The 21956-nt window shown below is 40.8% G+C and overlaps 1 protein-coding gene across 9 annotated transcripts in view; it reads right to left on the minus strand.

The window, feature by feature from the left end:
• ZNF462 (zinc finger protein 462) overlaps positions 1–21956 on the minus strand; it is a 157401-nt gene that overhangs the window by 67649 nt on the left and 67796 nt on the right. For 8 of the 9 annotated variants that reach the window (XM_042448956.1, XM_042448957.1, XM_042448954.1 and 5 more), the window contains 2 exons: positions 7655–7907; positions 1137–6589 (listed from right to left, as the gene is read on the minus strand). In XM_042448956.1, the coding sequence (XP_042304890.1) occupies positions 1137–6589; positions 7655–7874 (5673 nt within the window). In that variant the 5' untranslated portion in view covers positions 7875–7907. Of the gene's footprint in view, positions 1–1136; positions 6590–7654; positions 7908–9113; positions 9633–21956 lie in introns of those variants that run through there. The other variant, XM_042448955.1, reaches the window with a different exon arrangement.

Consider the following 21956-nt stretch of genomic DNA (forward strand, 5'->3'; position numbering starts at 1 on the left):
GTATTAACCAAATGGGACATTAATGGCTTTCTTCAAGTGAAACTTTGAAACTGTAGTTTGTTTGTGTATGCACACACAAAAGCATGAATGGAGACCATTTTTATTTAGAATATCTGTCCATGAAATCCCCATTTCCTTGCCTTGAGCTGTTTGACTTGTGATTAGCCAATATCATCTCTTTTTCAATATCCTGTCACAGAACTAACTCTGATCCTAAACCTGAGTCAATATCTAGAACATCATCAATATGACACTCAGGCTCAGGAGCCCATTCAGTTGGGATCTTGTTTAAGAATTAAATAACTTTCCACCAGTAACTGTTGATCCAATGGCATTCATTTATAGTTATCTTCTTATACTCTACAGGGGGATAGGAACTGTGTGGTCCACCAGGTATCACTGAACCCCCAGCATTCCTCACAATTAGCTATCATGGCTAGGGCTTCTGGGAACTGTAATACAGCCACCTCTGAACATAATGCTTAAAATGGAACTGGAAGACCTCCATGTACATAGAAAGAAGTCATTAAAAACCAGCTCACTTTCTGGGTAAGGTTTACTGTTTACCACAACTCCTGCCAAATGAGTTGACTTGTTTTGCTAAGGTATCAAACTAAGGAACAGTTTGATCTGTAGTTCATAAAAAACATGCTTCAAATCCATGGGTTTGAAGGGCTTTGCAATAGGCTCTCTCTTTAATGATTTTCTTTGCTTCCTCAATGATTTTGCTAAGGAACAAAAATTAAATTTTGGCCATATCAATTCCTGGGGGCAGAGGAACAGGTAGGGAAAAACAGCCGTTTTCTCGTAGCAGAAAGCTAACAGGATTTGATGCCAACGAGAAATTAGCTTGAAAAGGGAAAACAGGGCAAGTGGGGTGAGGGGGTGGGAGGAGAAAACAACTTGCCAGGACTTTGAGGAAGGGGTGTGTGGGGGAAATAAAGAGAGTGGTGCAATCAAGCTGCAATGTTTAATTGACTTAGGGCTTATTGGCACACTAAGTCACTGGTGAGCCTGTAGCTCCTCAGCTGCCAAAGGAAATGTGCATCTGGATGCTAGTAATGAGAAATCTCCTGGGGGTGGAAAAGGAGGAAGAACACCAAATATAAATATAAAATGTGAAAACATATCCTTACCCTCTCTTGCTTGAAATCTACAAAAGCACCATCTGCATATTTTTGCTTGCTCAGAAGCTGCTTCCTTCTCTCTTGACGTTTGGCACGCTTCTGGAATTCCTCATTGTGGCTGTTCAAGTGTGAGGTCAGCTCCGCTGTGCTATGCAGTTTACTATCACAGTGCCGACACTGGTAGAGGGGGTTCGGGAAACGGATGCCACTTCCCAGTATGGTAAAGTCTCTCTTTAAGTCTTTGCTGTGGTGGTCGGTGTAATGCATGCACAGAAGTTCAGCTGAGCTGAAGGAGAGCTTGAAACATTTAACACACCGGAAGGGAAGCCACTCCATTTCTGGAGCCTCCACCTCCACCTCTGGCTTCTCAAAATCAGTGGTCTCCTCAGGGGAAGGTTGCGGCTTTTCATATTCATCAGCATAAACAGCAGTGAAGTAACCCCCCAGCTTGCTTGCATGCTGTTTCTTCGGGAACACTCCTGGGTGGCGTTTCATGTAATGGGACACAATGCCTTTTTTGCTGAAGGACTGGAAAGAGCACAGAGAACACTTCTTCTTCTCCACAGCCCTTCTCAGCTCCTCACTCAACTGAGGAGAATCTTCTTTCTGGGGCGATGGAATGATCACTTTATTGGGTTTGTCACTTACGGTCCTCGAGGCTGCCAAACAATGTGTATAGTAAGCATCAATGTCATGACGCTTCTGATAATGTGCAGCCAAACCTTTACGGATAGGATTTGTGTAGGAACACAAAGCACATTTAAAGAGGTTGTTCTTGCCTTCCGGCTGGGCCCGTACATTATTGTGCTTTATCCGGTAATGCCTAGCTATCCCTTTCCTTGTGGAGCAAAAATACTTACAGAGCTGGCACCGGAATACAGTGTGAGAAACCAAATGAGAAGTTGCAAAGTGGGAAGGGGGCACCAGATCCTCTCCAATTATCTCCTCAGGCAAGATTTCTGGGGAGGGCTTAATTTCAGTAACTATTTCTGGTTCCATGGAAGTAGGAAACTTGGGAGGCGACTGTGCAAACACATCAAATTCAGGCTGATTATGGTATTTCTCATAATGTATTTTTAGTTTCTCTAATGTGCCATGTGTGTAAGGGCACAATTTACACCTGTAAGCACCATACCCTTGCTTGAAAATCCTACTGGTCTCTTCCACATCATTCTGGTTCATGTCAGCAGGTTGCTCCACATCATGCACAAAATCTTCTGCTGTGACCTTAACTGAAGGATGCCTTTTCTGGTAGTGCGTAAGAACACCGTGGATACGTGTATTAATGTATGGACAATGCCTACATTTGTACACAGCTCCTGGATTAATATCGATGTCTTGTGCAAAATCTGCAGCTTTCACTTTCATCCCAGGATGTTTTTTGCCATAGTGAGTCAGAAGTCCATGTAAGTTGTTGTATTCTGATTGGCAAACTGTGCACTGGTATGGTGTTGAAGATATTGCAGGGTTCACAGAGGTGAGCTGGATTGCTTTATCTTGTGAAAGGTTTGAATCGTCAGCGTATTCGGCATCCTGGTCCATCTGTGATACTGGCAAATGGTCCTCTGAATTTATCCTAGCACCAATATCATTGGCTGCTGGGTTGGCTTTATCAGCAGCATCTTTCTCCTTAATGATATCTAGCAATACAGATTCATCCCCATTCATAGCCCAAGGGTGAAATGCTTGGTAGTGATTAGTAATGTCCCAAATGGAAGAGGCTTCAAAAATGCAATCTCTGCATTTATATGTTTTCATCTCCGAGGGTATCAACAAGGCTGGAGGTGAAGGATCTGGCCCTGCCCAGAGCTTTGTTGCCATATAGGTATAGTCCACATAATGCTCAGGATGTCGCCTTTGGTAATGCACAAGCAAGCCGCTGGGCTCGGCATGAGAATAGATACACCATTCACAATGATATCCAGCTTCTATTAAGCCATCCAAAAATGCCCATCGCAAAATAGATGTGACTGTAGCCTTCAAGCTTGCGTGGTCCTTTTTAATGTGCTTCCTTAGTGCATAGAAATAAGGAGATGTATAAGAACACTGCCGGCATTTGAGAGCTCTCAGCTTGGCCTTTTCTCGCTCAGCATTGGAAGCTGGTGTCTGCATGCCACCAGGGGAGTTTTTCTGGCCAGGATCACAAAGGCTTCTGATTGTGGCAGTGTGCTGTCTAATCACATCAGCATTGGCTTTGAAATCACGGTGCTTCTTTTGGTAATGTATGAGCACTCCTTTCACAGTCCGGTTTCCATAATCACAGTGCTGGCAGAAGAACATCTCATTCTCTGAGGGTGCTACAGCACTCCCCGAACTGCCTCTATTAAGCTGATGCATAGATCCTGGTGGTCTATGGATACCAGGAGACATCTCTCCAGCTCGCACCATCGCTGCAGTGGGAGGTGCCTGTCTAATATATTTTGCAGTAACTTTTATCTCTGGATGCCTTTTCTGGTAATGCACTAACACTCCGACCACTGACCGGTTGCTATAAGAGCAATGTTTGCAGTAGTAAAGCTCAGTGATAAGGTCTGGAGGTGGTGGAGGTGGGAGCTGTGAAGGCAAGTTGGACATTTTGGGGGAAACAGGAGATCCCATTTCATAGGCCATCTGAGCCAGAGCAGAGCCCCTTTCCACAGACACTATGCGCATGGTCTTCTGAATCCTGAAGTAGGAAGCCTTTTCTTCTGGATGTTTTTTCTGGTAATGCACTAGGACAGAATGCATATTAGGACTAGCAAATGAGCAGACATCACAGTCATAAACTACAACACTATTTACTGATGACTCTTTCTGGCTTTCAGATTCTGGGCTGTTGCCTTTTGGAGAGTTTTTGTTAAAAGCACCCGGTACACTAGTCCCACGTGCAACTGGGGGCGAACTAGCTAGACTTTTGGGAGCTGAGTTCAAGATCTCTCTCAAAGTCTGAGACTCTGAGCTTAAACTCTCCTGTTGCTCAACTACATAGCTCGAGAATATCATTGCATTGTTAATTTTCACGGTTGGATGCATTCTTTGGTAATGCGGCATTAAACTTCTAACATTCGGGCTGGTGTAAGAGCAGAAGCGGCAGCGATAGATCAAATCAGAATGATCAAAATTTAGTACATTCATTGCTTCAGGATGATGCTCACCATAATGTTGTTGTAGGTCTTCAAAGTTTGTATAATCAATGTAACATTCAAGACATCTGTACACTGCACTGTGATCATTAGGATCTAGGATATACCTAAAGCTGAATTTAATGTAGGGATGCATCCGCTGGTAATGAGTGCTAACACTCCTGGCAGACTTGTTGCTGAAGTCACAGTGTTTACAATAGTAAAGCCGCCCAGAATCACCATAATCAGAATTATCATTGTTTTGATCTGATCCATATATACTTGACTGGCTGCCCAAAACAGATGAATTCAAGCCCTGCTCCTTCAAGCCAATTGAAGAACAATAATAATCTTCCTCATCCTCAGATATAGTGAGCTCTATTTCGGCCCCATTGGTGGAATTATAGTCATGGGCAATATTCCTGTAGTTGGACTCTTTCTGGGTGTCACTAGTATCTCTTCCCCACATTTGTTGGGAAGCAAACGATGCTATGTCCATCAGTGGTTCTGCTTGTTCTTCCTCCTTGTCTAGTTCTACTTCTATCTCTACTTCATTCTCTTCTTCTTCCTCTTCCTCATCCTCCACGTTGATTACTGCATCTTCCTGCTGCTTGTTTTGACTGATTTTGCTTTGCAAGTTGCTTGCTATCTCATCAATTCTAGTTCTCTTCTTTACTGGTGACAGATCGAGGGGGAAATCATTGGACATCTTTCTAGAGGCTTTAGCTACGAAGTTGTTTTTAGAAGATAGTCCAAGAATTGAGGTCTGGCTTTTCTTCACAGTGCTAGGAGAGACAAGAGTATCAGGTTCACTGTCTTGAGGAGTATTTGATGAAGCACCCTCGTATTTTGGTAAATTGTCACAAAATGAGTGTTTGTGCTGCTGATGAACTCGAAGACCTTTCAAAGTGGTTGTGGAATAATTGCACATGGTACATTTATATGGGTGCTGTGAGTTGGATTGTGGAGACTGTTGCTGTTGCTGTAAGGAATCCATAATTCCTCCAGATTTCCTACCATTTATATTACCCCCTTCATAGGATACTGTGCTTTCATTTAAAGAAGAGGCTATACTCTCAGTTTGGGAATTTACTGCATCCCAGTCTGATGCTGCACCACTATGACACTGTTTGTGAGCTCCTAGTTTGAATGAGCTCTTACAAGTGAAAGGACATTCATCACATTTGTATACTGCTGTCTTGCCTGACAGATGGATGTTTTCAATATGGCGGGAAATGCTCCGCCGATGCATGGTAAGGAAAGGGCAGAAAGGACACTGGAACCTATTCATGAACCTTCTAAATGGGATCCCCTTTGTTTCCAATAACTTGTGGCCCTCAGATCCCATCAGTTGCTCTGCAGTTAATCCTGAGCTTTGGTGATCCATGGAGTTCAACCCATTCTCACTGTCTAGTTCATTCAGCTCATCATCAGAACTGGAGTCGTTTAGCATACTGTTTGTATCCATATCAGCAGAAGAATTTGCCATGTCGCCAATCCCATATCGAGATCTGTCAGACATATTAACCATGCCCGAGTTGTGAGGTGCCTTATGTTTCAAATGTGGATAAGAAACAGAAGAAAATTTTGAAGAAGAATTGGACCTGCCAAGGGAATTGTTCATAGAACTTCTGTAGTTTGGGACATTTGCATTAGGCATCTCTCGTCCAGAAGCATTCATGGGGATATAATTAGAGTTTGAGGTGGGGCTTGGTGGACTTTTGCTCGAGCCTTCTGGCATATTGGTCCCATCCTGTTGCTGCCTCAGACTTGAGAGTATTTTCACCATGCTGCGATGTTTCTTCATCATATGATCACACCAGCGTTCCCTTCGAGGCGTCTGGTAACTACACCATTCACAACAGAAGTTACCTCTTGACTTAGTTAAAGGCTTGACCATCGACTCTAAGATACTGCGCTCTACAACTTCAGCTGGAAGCTCCTTGCATGAGTCCTGCACTGATACAGATGTAGATGCCGATTCAGATAAAGCTGCTGAAGTGGCAGGAGGCGTGGAGCTCTCCTTCAAACTGTTCTTGTGGTACATCTTCTGGTGTTTGATAATCCTTGCACGCCTCGGAGATTTGTAGGTGCAGAACTGGCAAGAAAAAACCTTACCAAAGCCTTCATGCATCATAATGTTGTAATTCATGGAGCCAGGTGATCCAGCTGGTGATCCTCCAGCCTGAGCACCATGAACTTTTCGTGTGTGCTCTATGAGAAGGTTTTTGGATCTGAAATAGCGCACACAGAATTTGCACTGGAAAAATTTGTTTGCTGGCTTGGAGAGCATATGTTGGCCATAATAATTCTGGCTATGGCTGTAGTAATTTGCAGTTCCCAGCTGAGCTGCATTTTGCCCTAAAAAGAGAAAAAATACAAACATCACTGTGGAAATTGTTGTATTTACTGTGCCACTTCCACCCACCCACCCCACCACATTTATCAACACATATCAAATCCTATGATGTAATAAAATGGATTCACCACCTACATTTCTCTTCTAGGGAAGTCTGTTAATAAAGACATCAACTAGATGTGAGGTGTAAATGGTAATTCACTGTTTTCAAAGAAAAATGGAGGGGGGGAGAGATAGTTTGCAGAATTGTCACATTTCCAAATGATGTTACACAAAATAAAGACGTTATAAAAATAGCTGTGCCTAACACAACTATGAGAGCAAATAATAAGGAATTTCTGACACTTTCAAGTCTAATATGTTTTATTTGGCAAAACTTTTTGACAATCCAAACCACAGACTCTTATTTTAAATGAAAGTTATTACATCTTTAAGTTGTTCCAGTTTTACCACAACAGATTGACATGGACAACCCTAGTATAATATGCCAGACTAATTCAGATGTCACTTGATACAAACATAGCTAAGCAACATTAGTGGCAAAAAGATGTCATCAGTAGTACTGGTTATGAAAGTATATCATCAGTTCTGATGGACTGGATGTATATTATTGGCGTAAACGCACTCACATATATACAGAGCTTCCAAAGGAAGTAGTGTTATAATTCATTTTATGACTGTCTATGAGTGGATCAGAAGCTACAAGCAGCTGGCTTTTAGAGGTAAAATAGTCACCCAAGGCTATGGCATTTAAAAAAAATTTGGTCACGCAGTGGAAATATGTGGTCGTTGTAATAAAAAAAAAGTAAATGAGAGCCGAATGCTACTCATGCAATTTTATAGGCTATTGTAATACATTTGACAAAGATTTAAAGATGGAAATCAGAAAATGGTCATTCTGTATTGTCTATGAACACCATAGAGATAGAAGTCCCTCTGCAAAGCAATTCGTGTTATCTTGTATGCGCTAACATAAGATGTAAACAAGACAAATACGGTAGTGTTAACAGTGTGGCAATGGAATAAACCTTTAAAAAATAACAACATTTCAAAGAGACAATTTTTACCTGCTATCTCATCTGCAATTGCAAATTCATCTTTTACAGAAGAATATTCCACATCAGCCTGGTCAGTGCTGTTCATGGAGCCAAACCTTGACTGGCTAGGAGTTTCCTCAGCAACATCTGTGGGCTGCAGAAATGCCGTATGAACATCCTGAATATGAGCTTTGAGATCTTCATAGGATGGCGCTCGAAAATCACAGCCATCACACTGCAGCACCTCCATTGTTCTTATGGGTAAGTCTTACATCAGGAAATCCTGAAAATGAGGGGAAAAGACAACTTGTCAGAAACTTCTTTATTAATGGGCTTTAAAAAATATATTGCATTACTATGTGCCTTTCTGATTCGTAAAAATGTTACAGTCGTACAAATTTGGTCCTGAGCAAAACCAAAACAGCATCAGAAACATTCACTTTCTTCCACAAAAAAAAGCAGTGAAACTGTGCAGCAATCCATTCCTAACAGGAATTTCACTCAAAGGTGAAATTCAAGTGTGTGACTCATAGCTACTCTGTGCACAGAAGTGGTGCAACTGGCATTCACCCCCCACCAACATTGTCCGACTCTTGCCCTCATGTTAACAACAAACAGTCCACCTCCAACAAAGAACAAGGAAGCATAGGGAAGAAAAGTCATCAACAATAAAATGCAATGTAACTATTATTTGAAAAAAGATTTTCTCCTCAGACACTTCCCTAAAAGCAGAGGTAGATTGTTTGCTTATGAAATTTTATCCCAGGCTTCCTTCAAATATCCATAGACATCAGGTGGTACTAAAAAACAAACTTGTTAAGTAGGCTTGGTTGCAACTATACTATTGGCCCAAGGCCATAGTGAGCTGAGTAGAAATCTGCACATGGACACTCCAGCCTTGCCTTCCACAGTGAAACGTCCTCCAAATTTGTTAGACAACAACTCTTATTACCCCCAGGTAGCATGGGATGATGGGAATCATAATCCAAAACTTTTGGAGGTTGTGCCTCATGGAGGGGCTATTCTAATCACCACGCTGTGCAAACAATTGTTCTGCTACAAAAAAAAACCAACAACTGAACCTGGCTATCTCAATCTACAGTCTATAACTTCTGATATTTTGGATTTGTTACTGAGTGTCCTTCTGACACCAAGTTCTTAAAAATCTCCCTCTTTACAGTTTGACTGAATATGGCACCTAGTCCTTCATGCATTATACAATATGAATCTCTCAGGAGGATGATAGGAATTACATTTTTGCTACTGTTTCATGGGTCATATGATTCTATTGCTCAAGGTAAGTATGAAAGTTCACTACATGACCTGTTGAAATCTGTTGTTTGTATAACCCAGGAGAGTAAGTATAGACTAGGTTGAAAGTGAACCACATTCTGTAGAAAGAAGTTCATAAAAGTGTTTTAAAAGGAGGCAGAGGCAAAGAAGGAGAAGGAGGCAATTGTACTACAGCATCACAGGAATCCTTACATACTCAAACTAGTCACATTCAGACTAGGAGCTCCATAAGTCCAAAAGATGGAACGGCAGCCAAAATATGCCCTGATAAAAATTCCATTCTCTCCTTGTGTGGTGAGATAAAGTTACTTCTACAGAAGGCTCAAAACTGAATCATTACTGCATCAGAGTAGCAAAGAAAGGCACAGCTTTCAGGATCCTGTCATCAGAAGATAGATAGATAGATAGATAGATAGATAGATAGATAGATAGATAGATCTTCCAACTCTTTGTGGCCACAGTGAGCATAAAGGCACATCTACTGTTGTTTCCCCAAGCTCCCCCTCTCCTGTGCATCTGTCGCCTTCCTTGTATTGAAAGAATGAGCGCTGGCACTGCCTCCTTGCCTGCTAACAAAGTTAACAACAATTGAGATACTCAATCTTTTATGCGCAGGCACCAGACCAGACTGTGTGGAAGAGGTTGCTATCTGCTCTGGATCAAATTACAGCAGTGAACACTAGTGAGGCCCCACCCCACCAGTCTCCTTTAGCACAGTCCATTAGACCTGAAAACAAAACCCACCCTCCAACCCCCCTTGCCATGGTGCAGCAGACAACCCTTGAATTCAGAATACTCCATAGGAAGAAGAAGGAGAAGAAGAAGAAGCAGGAGGTGGAGGAGGAGGGGATAAAAGAAGCATCAGAAGCAGCAGCAGCAGCAGCAGATCTTCCAGTTTTCCCTGTCCACCCTCCTGACCTCCCTCCCACCAAGCATAGTCCTTTCGCCTGAGCCAATCAAGCCACCGCTCTGCTGAATGTGTTTATCACACTTTCAAGAGATATGAACTCCTGCGTCACTGGATCTTTAAGACTCACTAAGCTGCCCTAGTCCTCTGAGCTTTAGGGGAGAGAGAGTGCAGCCATTTTAGCTCAGACAAGTCATGTACTCAGTGAGCGAGAGAGAGGCTCAGAGCTTCTAGCCAGCAGACAACATGGCTTCACTTATCTCAGCCTCATCTCCAGCATACAAGAGGCTTTCTCCCCCTCCCTCTTTTCTCCTTCCCTCTCTCCCTCCTTCTAAGACTGATGCTAAGAACCAGCCTCTGAGAGGAGCAGATCTTCTCAAGCTTCAGTCTTTGCAGGAAACAAGAGCTGTCAGAAGATGCCAATGAATCCTGCTAAACCAGCATCTTTCCTCTCCCCATAATAAAGCCATGGGCAAAATAATCCTCTCTGAAGGATCCTTCTCCATCCTGGAGACTAGTCCAGCAACAGCAACCTTTTCCCCAAGCATAAGAGTTGTCCACGGTTGCTTTGTAGGCACAAAGAACAAAAGCAGAGCTGTGACCTTTTGTATAATGGTGATGGTGGTAGAGAAGGAAGAGGATGAAGCGAGGGCAAAGAGAAAGAATAGGAAGGCAAGGGAAGAGCGAAAAGCCCTCCAGTATGCTTCGGGCTCTTGGGAGTCATTCTCCTATGCACAGAAGACATACCATCTGACTCTGCCTGCCAGATTCCAAAGTCTAATGACCTTTGTTAATCACCAGCCAAGCTGTCTGCCTCTGCAAGCCTTGCCAATAGGCACACCCTTCAACACAAAGGCTGAAGCCATTCCTTTTGGAGAGAGAGGTTCTCTGAAAGCTCCATTGTGTAGGGAAACCAAGAGGAAAGAGAGAAGGGGGAGGGAGGGAGCATCTCTTCCTTTAAATACCCTGGAGTCTTTCAGGAACAAAGTGATACAAAAAAAAGAAAACCAGCCTTCTACGGTTTCTTCTCGTTGGAAAAGTTCTCAGACTGGCAACAAAAGAAAAGAGAAGCGGGGGGAAAAATTAAACATCCCTCTGCAAGGTAAAAACCAGTCTCTTTAAGTGAACCAAAAAAAAAAAAAAAGCAACGTGAGAATTGTCATCAGTCGGCACCATATGCTTGCACTTTTCGCAAAGTCTGAAGGGTGTTAACTCTGGCTGGCCTACATATAAACACACACACACCACCCAAATATTCAATTTGTGCTCTAGAAAAACAGATTAAATGTGACCACCAGGTGCTAATGGGGAAAATGGTCCTGGAGCAGCCCTCTTTGAAATGGTGCCCAAAAGCACATGTGCCCTAGCACCGCACACATTTGTTTCAACCGGCTCTGTGAAAGAGAGGATTGTGATGGATATTTTTATTTATTTTTTTTACCCTCAAAAAAAGAAGGGGGTTATTTTTTTAATATTAATAAAGCACTCCCAAGTCATGCACAAGCTTAATAACCTCATAGGAGCCGTCAGCAATAATTGTTGTGCATCTCAGTAGCCTTCAGTTTCAAATCTTCACAAAAATCAGAGATGAAATCCTCTTTTTTACTTTTGGTTTTCTCTTTTTGTCATGGCTCAAACATTCCAAGATGGGAGGGCCTCTCCCAAGATCTAGCATAGGTTTAAGTAAACAAGGAAATAAAAAACACAAGGTCTACGTTTTTCTTTGTCTGTGGGAAATAAAGAGCAGAGGGACCCATCTGTCAGCTGAAGAAGGGAACCCAATTTGACTACAGATGTTAATATGCTGTCAAGATGCACATGAAAGAGAGATATATGGAAACAATATTGGCATGTTTGTCCATAATGACAGAAGAGCAGTTGCCCCATTTCCCAGTGGTTATAACTGGGATAGTCCGCATACTGCAGTAAAACATATACTACATAGTTAATCAAATTTTGTGCCAACACAACTCAAAATTTAGCAATCACAATATAGATGCATCAAAGCCTCATAAAGTGTTCATTTTTTTTTAATCATTCTGACTTTAAAATCTAGGTTGGTGACAATTTAAAACTGAGAAATGTTCTGAAATTTCAAAGGACAGAAAACTATTCTGAGTGGATGAATACAGAAACCACCACAAATAAAACCAAATACATCACATGAACTATTTTAAATTTATAATTCTATTTATTTTTTAAAAATTATTTATTATTTATTTAATTTTTTGCTTCTAGATGGTAAAGCTCATTACATTTACTGGAGCAAGACAGAAGGCTACCTACTTTTGAAGCACACCAACCTTTCAATAGCAGGCAGTAGTATGGAAAAGGATTCAAGGGATGAGATGAGTCAACAATTCTAAGGCTCAAAAATTCCACTTGTCTAGCCCAACTGCCTTTGTATTATTCTAAGTAGTTCTCTGGATCCTGGCCCCCATTTTTTTTTAAATTATTACCATTTTTGAAGTGGTTGAAGCTTCAAAGCACTGCCTCCTTAGTAATTTACAATAGCAGACATGCATGCCCATACAGGTTACAATCCTCCAACCTCTTATTGCAGAATATTTTCTTATAAAAAGGGAAGATGATGGGCATTTTCATAAGATCTAGTCCAAGACGAATCCTTAAGTTCAAAGAAGAAAATCGAAGGCAAGATGGTGCCAACCTCTCTGTAGTGGGAGAAACTTGGTTATGTGAATGCACCAAAGATATGCCCAAATGAACTATACACAGATTTGCTTTCTTCATACATTTGAGCAAAGTTCTCTTAATACAACCCAAAAGGCCCTTATGTTGGTCAAATCATCTCTCTGTACTGGAGAGAGAGTAATTTCCCAAAAATTAACTTTGAAGCAGCAATGTGATTCAACAGCCAGTTAATTATAGACCTTACAAAGCCTTCATGAAGTATCATAAACACCATAGGGCATGCATTTATTTATTTCCCTAAATAATCTTGATTTAAAACCAACCTAATGTTTGTTACTGCAAAATCATCTACTGCAACCACTACCACTACCACTAGATTGCAAGTATAGTTCTTTTCTGTGTGCCTTTAGACTACGTTTTGTTGAAGTTTAACAAAGCTACTCTATTGCTGTTGTTTTTAAACTGTAACCATTAGGCCTGAATCATATTAGGTCCAGAAGAGATGTGCCCAGCTGGCCATTAACATACCAGACCTGGGAATGGATTCATTCTTCTCTCTTTGAAGAGAATCCCCACCTCACTTACTTACCAGTAGAATTCAAAGATAAAGTGGTGTTAGTCTGTAAAATCAGTATGTAGAGCAATCTTACACTACCTTTGAGACTAACTGAAAGAAAGAAGTTGGCAGCATGAACTTTCATAGACTTAAGTCTACAAAGCTCATGCTACCAATTTCTTTCTTCCAGTTAGTCTCAAAGGTGCTACAAAATCTCTCTGCATTCTTACTTACCAGTGTTAGTCACACTTAAGCACAACACGTACTAAGTTCTCTCCCTAAGTATGGCTTCCAAGCCTACTTCAAATTAAAGTTCCAGATGTCCATGTATTGTGCAACTATGGCTAGCATGAATCATAATTACACACGAACATATAAGTCTAGGCAAGGGTAATGGCAGAAGAAGCACTGATGTAAATTTGGTTTGATCCTATTGGCAACGAAGCCAGCATTATTTCTGCACCAGTCCTCAGTTTTAATTTCCTGTAAGACCCATAAAAGCAATAGTGAGCCCTTGTTATTCACTGGGGTTTGGTTCCAGGACCCTCTGTAGATAACAAAATCCATGGATGCTCTAGTCCCATTAAATACAAATGCTATTTGGAATGTATGCTTTTTCTGAATATTTTCAAGCCGTGGATGCTTGAATCCGTGGCTAAAAAGTCAGTGGATAAGGAGGGCAGACTGTACAGTCTGGGCCACCAATAATCCATTCTGGGTACATTGTCTGGAAGTATTCAAAAGATGTGTCGGAGACTACAGGATCTTTACAAAGAAGTGGCAATTAGCTCTTTGCGCTATGGCTAAAGTGAGAAAGAGGAAATTGGTGTCAGGATGTGGCTACCATAAACAGAAAAGTAGCAAGAGCTGGTGCACTGACCTTGAGCCTGAGAGAACACTTAGTGCACAGGGGCCATCTGCTCAGATAGGTCTGATGTGGTGAAGGACCAGCAGCAAGAGAGGAAGTAGACAGATGTTGAGCCAGTTAAAAGCAGCTTATGAACATGACAAAATACCAAGCTACAATTTGTGGCTTCACAGTGATGGGCTGGAGTTTTCTAAGGTATAAATGAGCTTATGCTTAAAATATCTTATTGCTAAAAAAAGACATTACAGATATTTGCATGCATACACTCCTATATACCATCAACTTTCCTAATGATGCCAATAACCAGTAATAATAACCAGTGGACTTTCACGCTTAAAATAATACAATGAATTTGACTCTTGAGAATGGCTAAATCCAAATGATGTATAACAGCGAGGGGATGCTGAAGTGTCAATAGTTGATTCTGTGCTATTCATTAATAAACAAAACCTTCAGCCTTTAAAGGGAAACTCTTGCAGCGGTTCCCAAACTTTGGTCCTCCAGCTATTTTGGGCCTTAACTCCCAGAAGTCCCAGCCAACTTGTCTGAAGATCAGGAATGGAGGGAGCTGAAATCCAAAACACCTGGAGGACTAAAGTTTAGGAACCAACATCTTAAAGGATGGCATTAGAAAACCAAAGAGTTCTAGGGATGGTAATGGACAAATGAGTACATTCTTCAACAAAAGCAAAATCTTACACCAGTGGTTCTTAAATAGTGGGGCAGAAGCCCCAGGGCGGTACAACAGTAGCTCAAGGGGGGGGGGGGTGAGACTTGGTGATCCTGGTCCCTTCTTTTCCTCTTCTTCCCAAACTTTTTATGTGCAAAATTTATATATACACTGAGTAAAATATTTACTTAAATAAAACAATGTTATTTCCTTATAAAATGTTAAAATATCAATATACATGAATGTGTGAATGAAAATATGCACACTAAATAAACAAAATATTTTTATTCATATACTGCAGTGGGGGGTGGGGTGGGTGACATCCGCATGTAGATGTAAACTGGAGTTCCAAGTGTAAAATGTTTGACTACCACTGTCCTACACCAAGATACAGTGGTCCCTTCCCTTATACAGGAGATCCGTTCCAGAGCCCCCCACATAAGGGAAATTCCACGTATGCTTGAGCCCCATTAAAGCCAAAGGGGCTTATGCCTGTGGCAGTGTATGCATGCATCTTTACTCTTTCCGGGGCGTGGTGCCGCTTCTTCCGGCATGGCTTTAGCGTATGCTGGAAGCCACATAAGGTGCGCCCGCGTATGACTGTCAGATCTCCAGTTCATAGGTACATAAAATGGCAACCAAGATATGCATATACACTCGTCCCTTCCCTTTCCTGGTTTTCCCATTCACGGTTTTGAATTTCCCCAGACGGGAAGCCAGGAGGGACAAATGGAATGTAGGGGAGTGCACCGCCATTATAGTCAATGGGGCTTGAGTATGCACTTTTTTTCTCGTTTGTGGGGGACGTGTGAGTCCAGAACAGATCGCCTGTGAACAAGGAGGGACAACTCTAGATAGATAGATAGATAGATAGATAGATAGATAGATAGATAGATAGATAGAAGTCCTGCTTGCTGAAGCTGTCGTCCAAATTTACCACTCCACTGATACAATTTTGCATTGAGTTGTTTATTTTTGTATCCTGCCCTAAGATATATTGGGGAACAGCTTTGGCAAACAATAATTAAATAAGTAAAAGTAAAAGTAAATGTACAATAAACCATTAGGGCTAGTTAACCTAAAGACTGGGTGTGGCATTTTTAAATGTAGCATTGGAAGCAGGTGGGCAGAAGTACAAGTCGAAATATTCTTATGTACATGGTTAGGAACCAAATCCATAATTAAGATGCATGTTGTAGACATCATGAGGAAATGGTTCATGATTCAGAATCTCATTTCATTTCATACTCCTAGGCTTTGTGTCCATCAGTCCATTGAGTTATACTGGTGGAAAAGTCAAAAGATTCTTGGGATAATGCATGGGAAACAAGAGAACTCACTGCCAAAAACTGCATTATCCTACATAACAATATAGTTAACAGAGAAAAAGAGACCTTATTCCAGTGGCAAAGCACCTGACTGTCATACCAAATTCCCATCTTTATTATCTGGTATCTCCTGTTAAAACGTTCAGATAACAGGTGATAAAAATTACTTCTGCTAAAGATTCTGGCAAGCTTTGCCTAATTAGAGAATATAGCATGGAAAAGTTACTTTCTGGACTACAATTCCTAAAATTTCCCAGGTAATTGAGCCACTAAGGGATGAGGAAGTTGGACAAAAGTAACCTCCTCAAGCATTAAAACACTGTGACAGAGAGGAGAAACAGTCTAACCTAGCTTAAAACACCTTCCTATATATCTACATTTCCTCTTTGACACACACACCAGATACCAAAAGCTATCAGTGGCAGAGAAGCCTTACCAACTCTCAAACAGTATCTTCAAAATGATTCACAACACCATAGAACTCATGTCCTTCACAAGATCCAGGCTGTACATATGTAACTAAGATATAGCCATGCAACAATCCAGATGGTAAATAAGGATTTAGATTAAGGAACTTCACTGGTGTGCCATAACCAATGTGTGCAGTGTAGGTTTCAACACCATGTCAATTTGCAAACAAGATGTCCCTAAATGTATGTATCAATACCTATGACTTCTTTTCCAAAGGAATGGCTTTCGAAGGCAAGAGTTCCAAACAAGAAGCCATAACACCAGCGGACACTGATCTAACATCATTGGGAAATGGGATAAGGTTTGTTCTAATTTTGCCTACAGATTTTTTTTTAAAAAAAAATAACCAAGGTGCTGGAGGGGGTAACTATTGTACTAAGAATGATTACTAGCACTTTTAGTTTGACATCCAGCAGGAAAAATACTGGAGGTTTATAGTTGTCTGTATTCTGGAGGCCATTCTGTTCTCTGGACATTTCTTCAGGGACTGGGACAATTTAACCCTTGCAAACTGAGCTCTGTAATCAACTTGTCACCCTTTACAAATATGCTGAACCACCCTGCCACATTTCCCTGCCATATTTCCTTTGACACAGATAAAAGTGCTCTGGAGGCCCAAGGCAGCTCATGTTCACTATTCAGGTATCCCCAGAATGAAAGAAATAATGAATTACTCAAGCAAGCCAACTGCAGTCTACATTGTTCTCACCTTTCATTTGTTCTAGAAATCCAGGGACAGCCTGATCTTAAACGTTCTCCTCCTATCCTATCCAAACAGCTCACATTTGTTGATAGTCCTGTCATCCAGGTATTGCCCATCTTCTTCAAATCAAGCTAATTAATTCTAAGAACATGTACTCCAGGTGACTTTATAAGCCTTTGGTGTACAATGTACTTCATAGAAAACACTGTTTGCTTAGGTTTGTCCATTGCAGAGAAACTAGCCCTATGGTTCCTATGCTATGAGGAAGTCCAACTACGACTGCTTTCAGTTTGTTACAGCTTATTTTTCTTGACCGAGAGAACTGTGACTTCAACTGGTCTGTTCACCTTTCTGTTTGCCTGACTGTAATGTTGAACACTAAAACACTGGAATTAAAACTAGGCTTCAGAACACATTCTTGGTTCCAAGTTCACACATCCACTAGGAACTGATTTTTTAGATGGAGGAAGTAATATGTTAAACAAATAACCACACAATGCACGATCTTGTCTGAAAACCAAGACATCAGAATGAAAGCTGTTCAGGACACCATGCTATGCTTCATTATGAAACTCCAACCACTCCTGCGTCTATTTTTTGCAAGCAAGGCCTCCCACATAATGCATTTTATTAAACACTCCAGTCTTATTCATACTTACTCAGGAGCAGGTCCAATTTAACTCAATGGAAATTACTTTCTCATACGCAAGCACAGATATATGCTATACCTCAATTATATTTTTCCTTCTTTCTCTTCTGAGCTAGTATGGTGTAGTGTTTGAGCACTGGATTACAACTCTGGAGATCATGGTGCAATGCCTGCTCAGCCACTGGGTGACCTTGGGCAAGTCATATGCTCTCAGCCTCAAGGGAAAAGCAATTGCAAACCTTTGAACAAATCTTACCAACAAAACCCCATGATAGGTTCACTTTAGGGTTGCCATAAGTTAGAAAAGATTTGAAGGCACACAATACACACATGTAAGCACATAGTAGTCCATTTGCTTGTATATGCCCATTTCTGTGTGCTTTAGTCAATCACTATATCTGGACATATTCCTATTCAGTATGAAAAACCTAAGCAGAACCTTCCATAGTATCCCATTCAAAGAACTTTAGATAGTGTCCTATTGTTTGCATGGTTGTTTTATACACAAATAGACATTTTTTTAAAAGCCTACATAATGAAAAATTACCCACAGATACCATCAGTAAGATGTTGCAACAATTGGATTCTATTTATAGTAACTTACAGAGTATATGTGAACGGTTCCCCCACATTTTGTTGTCGTTGTGTGCCTTCAAGTCGCTTCCATGTTACAACCCTAACCCTGTCTGGGACTGAAGTCACCCAGTGAATGGAATCAAACTCCAGAGTCATGGTCCAACACTCAAACCACTACACCAAACTGGCTCTGTCCCCCATATTACTGCAGGGCATTTTTCATTTTTTCTTAACCTCATTTATTTTGCATGGTACTAGAATTAGGATCCCTGACTGGTTATCTTTGATTAACGTTGACCATTTTCAGATTAGCTGAGCTAACATTAATGAACAATTGTGATAAGACAATGCCTACCTAACTATGAGATAATAGCCAGGCGTCTTTGTGCTAATGACTGTGAAAGAACAGAATCTGCTCTTAGCAGCTTATTTACTCTCAAAAAGTGCCGGCTAGCGTTTGTGGCAATGTGCCATACACTGAGTCCAAAAAATGAGATAATGCTACCCTAAGGCATTCTACACAGCAGATAGACAATACCTCTGGCTCCTTCATAAAGTGTTACTTCCACCTTATACAGCTGGTAAAGCCAGGATGGGATGGGTGAGATGGGTAGGCAGTGCCAGCCTATCCCTATGGCTGAGCCAGGCCTTTGTTCTCTGTACAACCAGCTGGGAATGCCACCAATCTTAATGCCTGTGACGTCTGGGACAACCACAAAGCAGTTTAGACAACCACATTCTAATTCTCATCTACTGACACAGCTGTTTCTTCTTTCTTCCTTCCTGTTAACAAGGAAACAGAGGAATGAAGGGCTTCTCTGTAACCACTAGTACTGTATAGACTTTCCAGTTTCCAGGGGCAAAACAGGCAAAGTGATGCCCCAGGAAGGTGGCGCTGAATCAAACCCAGGGCTACCGAGAGCTCACCTGAGGGCAACGCAGTTTGGGGGGCTTTCTCTTCTCCCCTAGCCCTCAAATGCTGACAGTAAACAATCTGACAAATATAAATAAATGGAATGCTGCCCAATAAGTATACTTATATAGTTTGGTATATTAAAATTAAAAATAACAAACTATAGCGATGATTACAATTCATCCGACAGATATTTTATTAGATGCTAACTAAATGTTAAAAGAACAACCAGTCACAGGAAATTACAAATGAATACAGTACTGTAAGCCCTCTGTATACATGGATTCTGTATCCACAGATTCAACTATCCATGGCTTGAAAATATGGTATTCTTCTCCAACAACTCCAACAACAACATAAAATAAAATCCAAAAAGCCAACCTTGATTTTGCCATTGCATATAAGGGACACCATTTTACCACACCATTATATAGCCACAGACTATGGATATATATATTATCCACATGGTATAATTCATTCCACAGATTAAACCTCCACAGATTTTGAAATCCATGGGGGCAGGGGGCAAATGTCCTGCAAAAACCAAACCAAAAACCAAATACCAAGGGCCCACTGTACCTAAACATTATTTACTTTTCCTAAAATTAAGAATACAAAATACCAAACATTCACATAACTCAAGCAGAATTCCCTTCTTTCAATAATTCATTAATCATATAATAATTAAACAGGGGACCTACTTGAATGACCTTTTCCTTAATTTCAACCTAGTGTATATTTAACTTAAACAAGAGAGGATTTTTTTTAAAGTGTGGGTTCATGGATGGACTAGATGTGGCCCATGAACTGGGTGGGGGAAAGTTCTTTTTTCATTGATCTCCTCAGTATTACTTTGACATACAATTCCCCCATCACAATCAATTTTAAGATAAAAACTTTTCCATATGTTAATTGTCATTGTTTCATTCCAGACTAGTCTATGGAATGGCAATTGATTTCCAGTGTCATTAAACAGTTTGTAAAATGATATACTTATTGATGTGTATTTTTGAGAGGGGTTCTTGTCTTTCTTCAGACATTCTGAGTGGGCCATGACTAAAAAAGGCTGTGAACCAATGATCCAAATGGTCAGAAGAGGTCTTTCCAAGACTACTTTCTACCAAAAGCATAATGTAGGTAGTTAAGACTTTCGTGCTTTTTGGTATCTTAGGTAATTTTTATGAGAACAAAAAAAAAAGTATTCTTGCCTGACGCAAGCAATGCTGAGATGCTAATGACCATCCTTATTTTTAATTTATATATCTCTATTAAATATATATTCTGATTTCCGACCCTCCCCAAGGAACTCAAGTCAAAGCATGACCTGGTCCACCTGCTTCTCCCTAGGGCTGTTGACTGTTTTGCCTGACCACCTTCATCCAAGGAATAAACACAGCACTTCGGCTTGCCTAGAGGAGCTTCTAGGACAGTGGTGGTGAACCTATGGCACGAGTGCCAGAAGTGGCACTCAGAGCCCTCTCTGTGGACACACATGCCATCACCTCAGCACAGAGTTTGTCATAGTTGTTACTAGAAAATCAGAGGAACATGGCACTTTGTGATATTTGAGTGGGTTTTGGTTGCAGTTTGGACATTCAGTCTCTAAAACGTTTGCCATCGCTGTTCTAGGACCAGGCTTCCTGTCTGGCACTGTAAAGTTCAGGTAAGCAAACTGTAGCCCTCCAGATGTTACAGAACTGCAATTTCCAGGATTTCTCCTATGCTGTTGAGTGTTGTTGTCCAACATCTGGAAGGACATTTTCATCTTTCTTGCTGTAAAGCTACTGCCCTAGAGGTCAAAGGTTAAAAATCAGATAGATGCTATGGTATGTGAAAATAGCAGCATATGTTAGACTTCTTCCAAAACTACCACAATATATTATTACCATATTGGAAAAATCCATGTAGAAAACCTAAACTAGGAGTAAAGAAACAAGTACCATTTAACTAAGAACTACCATATTCCTGCTTATATCTAAGCCTAAAATTATTTTTCCTGTCTCCAAGTAAATTCTGTAGTTTCTGCTACAAAAGTGAAACTTTTTTTTCAAAAAATGTTCATTCATATGACCTGCTCCCATTGGTTGGCCTATTAGCACAGTAAGAGCAAACATCTATCTCCACTAACCTTAATAATATAAGGCAGTACATTAGCAGGTCTTTGAGGTATATGGACCAATTTGTAAATGGAAACACACTGTAAATTACAATGAGAAAGAGGCATGCTTTTCTTTTCATCTCAATTCTTCCTTTTTGTTAGTCAGATTATACATATATATATATAAAAGTTATTTTGGTTTTCTAGCAAAAACTGGATAATACAGGGCAGAGCTTGGAAAAGTTGCTCTTTTGGATAACAGTTCCCAGTGAGCATGCTGTGTGGGGGATTCCTGGAGCTGTAGTAAGATAACACTTCCAACCTCTAGGATGTGATGAGGAATCAGCTGTAGTAATGTACAGAAGAGTCAGGGAGGTCTGTGCAGAGAGAGAGAGAGAGAGAGAGAGAATTATGTTGAAGAAGTGGCTGAGGCATGACAGACAGACAGGGCCAGAAAATAAAAGGTGAAGAATAGAAAGATCAAGAACAGAGATATTAACACAGGTAGGCAGAGAGAGATAAGACCATGCCTCCGCTCCCTGACAGATGGGTTTTGAATTTGTTTGCATCATGGTCAAATGATGTCAAGGGGCATAAAAATGTTTATTTAGTTGGATTTAGAAGGCCCTGGGAGATAGTTTCACTTTA

Source organism: Sceloporus undulatus, chromosome 2, assembly GCF_019175285.1.
Source record: "Sceloporus undulatus isolate JIND9_A2432 ecotype Alabama chromosome 2, SceUnd_v1.1, whole genome shotgun sequence".
NCBI classification, from domain to species: domain Eukaryota; kingdom Metazoa; phylum Chordata; class Lepidosauria; order Squamata; family Phrynosomatidae; genus Sceloporus; species Sceloporus undulatus.